The following is a 5,167-nucleotide window of genomic DNA, read 5'->3' on the forward strand; positions in this document are numbered from 1 at the left end:
TGCATTATGTGCTGGATGTGTGTTTCAAGTCACCAGGTGTGAGACTAACTCCAGTCAGTCATGTGGGAGTCTAGCACCCCACCCACCATGCAACCCGTGGGCCCTCATATTATCCTTATTTTTAATGACTATTGCATTTTTTTTTCAGTTGTGTGGACTAAATCATAGGATTTTGTCTTCAATGTCTGAGATTGTTTTTTCTACTGATATTGATATTTTTGGGTGAGATTTTGGTTTCCTGCATATTGTTTATCTCCAGAAGTTCTACTTGATTCTTTTTTAAGGTGTCTACCTCTTTCTAAAATCCCTCCTTCAAGTGATTGAAGGATTTTCTCATCTCCTGGAACTGGTTGTCTGTTTTCTCTTGAATCTCATTGAGTTTTGTTACAATGAATATTCTGAATTCTTCTGACATTTCTGTGATCTCTTGTGTTTTGTCTGTTATTAGTGAAGAATTTTTATGTTCCTTTGTGGGGAGGTATTTTTTCATTTTATCCTATTTCTTGGGACTCTGCTTTGATGTTTAGGCATCTGATGATATACTCACTTCTTCTTACTTCTTTAAAATATATTTCTTAGCTGTGTGCTTGTGTGTTTTCCTATGATGTGGGTGATCTCTGTGCTAGGTTCCCTCCTCTACTGTGAGTGGGAATGTGGTATCCACAGTGGGAGTTTGGGGTTCAGATTTTCAGAGGGAAACTACTGCTCTTTTACTGCTTAGGGTAGGGCATGGGAAGAGAATTCCTCCAAAACCTCACTGTCTTCAAGTGTTTGGTTTATGTCTACCCAAATCTATCTGTGCCCAATGTGGCTAATGGCAGAGCTGGACAAGTAGGTGTAAGGTGGTAGTCCAACTTGTGTATCAGGTGGCATACTAGCTGCATCAGCCCCTCCTCTATCACTGGGCAGGGGTCCCTGCTGACCAGCAGAAGCCAAGCAGCCTTTGCTTCCCTTTGCTCCTTCTATAATATCTCTGGAACTGCAGGTGCTGAGTGGTGGATCTTGAAAGCTGGAGCAGCCTCTCCTCCCCCATTGCAGGCTGGGCAGGGATCCCTACAGATCAGCTCAGGCTGAGTGACCTTTGCTTCCCTTTTCTCCTTCTATCTCTGGGACTGCAGGAACAGTCCTCGAAGGTGGTCCTCGGAAGCCAGAGCAGCCCCTCCTTCCCCACCCTCTAAAACATTTCTTCTAACTGAAACTTTGTAACCTTGACCACATCTCCCGTTCTTCCTCCACTCCCACCAACCCCTGCTAAGCACTATTCTACTCTATGCTTGAGTTTAATATTTTTAGATTCTACATATAAGAAGGCTAGTTTTTGAGTTTAACATTTTTAAATTCTACATTCTAGGTGGCTGGTTTATTTCACTTAATATAATGTCTTCTAGGTTCATCTATATTGCAAATGACAGTATTTCCTGTTTTGAATGGTTGTATAGTATTAATTATGTAAATATGCAACATTTTGTTATCCATTTATCTGTTGATGAATAATTATATTAATTCAAATCTTAGTTATTGTGAATAATGCCGATATATATTTATTTGATATATTATTTTGTATCTTTTGGTTATATAGCTAGAAATTAGGTTGCTAGATCATACAGTAGTTTTTGTTTGTTTGTTTTCTTTTCAGTTTTACCACAGGGAACATGCATTCACCTTCAGAAAGACAGAGAAAGAGAGAAAGTTAGGAAAAGCGAGAAATCACTCCTCAAGGGGAATGGCCACACCACAATTCCTTCTCCTCTTTCTTCTCTCATGATATTGAGCACACATGTACAGGTACCCAGCATGTATTTCAAGTTGTTGGGTCTGGGACGTCAACTGCACACTTGGCCATGTGGAATCTAACTATCTTAGCCACCACACCACAAGCTGGCCTATATTTTTAGTACTTTTGAGGATGTTTTATACTGTTTTCTGTAGTGACCATATCAGTTTACATTCTCATCAAAAGAGTGTAAGGATTCACTTCTCCACATCCTCATCAATACCTATCTTTAATCTTTTTTTATAATAGTCATTCTAACAGGTGTAAGGTGATGTGTCATGGTATTTTTATACACATTTCCCTGATAATTATTGGTGCTGACCATTTTTCTTTGTGAGGTACTGCCTGTTTTATTTATTTGTTTGTTTGTTTGTTTATATTTTGCCAGAGGGCCCTGCATTTGCCAGAGAAAAACAGAAAATAAGAGAGAGACTTAAAGAGAAAAAGCATCCTCCATGAGGAATGGTCGTGTTACAAATCCTTCTCCATTTCTCCCTCTTTTTGAGATTTTGGTCACGTTCACACAAATATCCAGCATATTTCTCAAGCTGCCAGGTCCAGGACTCAAGCTCCACAGTTAACAATGTAGTATCCAGCTGCCATAATGAGCACACCATGGATTGACTCCTATATAAATTTTCAAGGCATGTATATAGTAGATAATAATCAAATCAAGGATATAAATATATTCATCACTATGTATGTGAACAAGTAGAATAGGTTTTGAAACAGTGGTTTTGGAAAAGTGTATCACAGAAGAGTAAAGAATGTTGGTAATGATGAAATATATACTTAAAAAAACAGTAGAGCAATTTTCAAATATACCTCACATAATCTAATGTTAGATGTTGAGTATTTTTTTTCCCATGGACTCGTTGACCATTTGTGTTTCTTTTTTTGAGAAATGTTTACTCAGGTTCTTCAACCATTTTTAAATTGGGTTATTTTCTTACTGTTGAGTTTTTTGAATTCCTTATGTATTTTGAATATTTACCCATCATTAGATATATGGTTCACATATATTTTTTTCACAATCTGTAGGTTGTCTCTTTGTTCTGCTGATTATTTCCTTTCTGTGCAGAAGCCTTTTCGCTCAATGTAACCCTATATGCTTATGTTTGCTTTTGTTGCCTATGCTCTTTGGGGTTGTAAACAAAACAATTATTGTCCAAATCAGTGTCATGGAGATTTCCCTTCTTCTAGTAGTTTGAGGCCTTATGTTGAAGTCTTTAATGCATTTTGAGGGGTGTGTGTGTGGGGGGGGGCATGAGCAGAGGATCTAATTTTATTCTTCTAAATGTATATATTCAGTTTTTCCCAATATTATTTATTGAAGAGACCATTCTTAACCCAATTATGTTCTTTACACTTTTGTTAAAAATCGATCAACTGTAGGGAACCAGCAGTTAGTGTAATGGCTATGTCGCTGGACTCCCACGTAGTCGACCTCGGTTCGCCAGACAGACAGAGAGAGACATAGAGACAGAAAGTGAGAAATCACCCCCCAGGAGGGATGGCCACACCGCAATCCCTTCTCCTCCATTCTCTCGGGATCTTGGGCATGTACGCACATGCGCCTGGCATGAGTTTTAAGCCACCGGGTCCAGGACGAGAACCGCGGTCGACTACGTGGGAGCCCACCAACATAGCCATTATGCTAACTACTGGTTCCCAAGGGGGAGAGGTTTTTAAGGCCACCCATAAGTTTGACAAATTTCAGTTTCTGTTCCTCACTTTCAAAACCAGCACAGTATCCCACTGGCCAAACTGGGTTCCCATCCACTTACTGTTTTCAGATGCTTCTGTTTTGCCTGACTCACGATCAGTCTCTTCTTGCAAGGTTTTTCACCTCACCTGGTCTATGTGGGCCTCATCCATGTTGCCCTACTTTTCCACCACCACTTCTAGGTTTGTGTCTGGTTCCTCCTCCCAAGGATCTCCTGCTGCCCCATTATCTTTCTTCTTTTCTTCTTCTCCTTCTTTTTCTCCTTCTTCTTCTTCTTCTCTTCTTCTTCTTCCCCTTCTCTTCTCTTCTCTTCTCTTCCTTCTCTTCTCTTCTCTTCTCTTCTCTTCTCTTCTCTTCTCTTCTCTTCTCTTCTCTTCTCTTCTCTTCTCTTCTCTTCTCTTCTCTTCTCTTCTCTTCTCTTCTCTTCTCTTCTCTTCTCTTCTCTTCTCTTCTCTTCTCTTCTCTTTCTCTTCTTCTTCTTCTCTTCTCTTCTCTTCTCTTCTCTTCTCTTCTCTTCTCTTCTCTTCTCTTCTCTTCTCTTTTCTTCTTCTTCTTCTTCTTCTTCTTCTTCTTCTTCTTCTTCTTCTTCTTCTTCTTCTTCTTCTTCCTTGAACTTTATTTTCTTCTTGGCCAAGACCTTTGGGCCATCTTCTATTGGGATGTACTCTGGAGCCCAACCTTGACCAGCTTCTTTTTGCTAAATTTCCTAGGGCTGCTCTCCATGGACATGAAGCGTTTTGAGTGGCACTGGGCAGTGTCTCCTTCCTGGTGGATTTTCTTCTTCATCTTCCTGTTGTATTTCCTGGGGATCCCCTGCTTTTGTTTCTGCCCCCATGCTGTCTGCTCCTCACCCTCCTTCTCCTTGGAGCAACTGTACAGCGCATCCTCAGCCTCACGGGACCAAGGGTCCCTGACAGAGAAGGCTGCACCATCCTTGGCCTTTTTTTCCCTTCTTGTGTTTTTTGAGCTTCTTGCAACTCTGGTCACCTCCTCACTTGGTCTGCAGTCTGTGGAGGTCTTCATCCCTGAGCCATGGGACACAGCGAGAGTTAACAAGGACTTCCTCTTTGTCCTCTTCTCCCGGAGTGTACCTCAGAGTGACCAAGGGACTGCTTCCTGGGACTGAGTGACTTGTCTGCCCGTAGGGTACGCAATTGGGTCTCAAATTCTGGGAGCTCCTCACTAAAGGTGCTGTGGCCCTTCTTCTTCTTCTTTTTCTTCATTAGAAGCATCTCAAATGCCTGTCTGTGGACCACATTCTTAGAGAAGGATGTGGTTCTTACAGGAGAACTGTCAGAGAAATAATTATCGTTGTGTAAAACTGAGTATTGAGTCTCTGGTTCTTTAGCCACCTTCTTCTTTTTCTTTTCTGGGAGCCCAAGGCTCAGGTCTACTTTTTGGGTCTTGGTGATCATTCCTGCAGGCCAGACTTCCTCTCCTCCATGTGAAAGCCCTTCCTCTGATCTTTATTCTTTCTTTTCTCTGCTTATTTTAGGATTCATTTTTAAATTGTTTTTCTAGTTCCTTGAGGTGGATTTTTAGGTTATTTAATTGAAGTTTTTCTTTCTTCTTCTTCTTTTTTTTGATGTTGGTACTTAGTGCTATAAACTTCCCTCTTAGCACTTTGCTTTGCTTAGTGCTTAAACTTCCCATAGGTTTTGATATGT

At 40.7% G+C, this 5,167-nt stretch overlaps 1 protein-coding gene across 1 annotated transcript; it reads right to left on the reverse strand.

Annotated features, from left to right (window-relative positions):
* Window positions 1-4,151: 4,151 nt before the first annotated feature.
* LOC102502320 (lysine-rich nucleolar protein 1-like) lies at window positions 4,152-4,915 on the reverse strand. Its single transcript, XM_027776374.1, is given in 2 exon segments — window positions 4,152-4,594; window positions 4,597-4,915. Coding segments are annotated over 2 exon segments (762 nt in total).
* Window positions 4,916-5,167: the final 252 nt, after the last annotated feature.

This window comes from Tupaia chinensis, unplaced genomic scaffold, assembly GCF_000334495.1.
Source record: "Tupaia chinensis unplaced genomic scaffold, TupChi_1.0 Scaffold000671_1, whole genome shotgun sequence".
Lineage (NCBI taxonomy): Eukaryota > Metazoa > Chordata > Mammalia > Scandentia > Tupaiidae > Tupaia > Tupaia belangeri.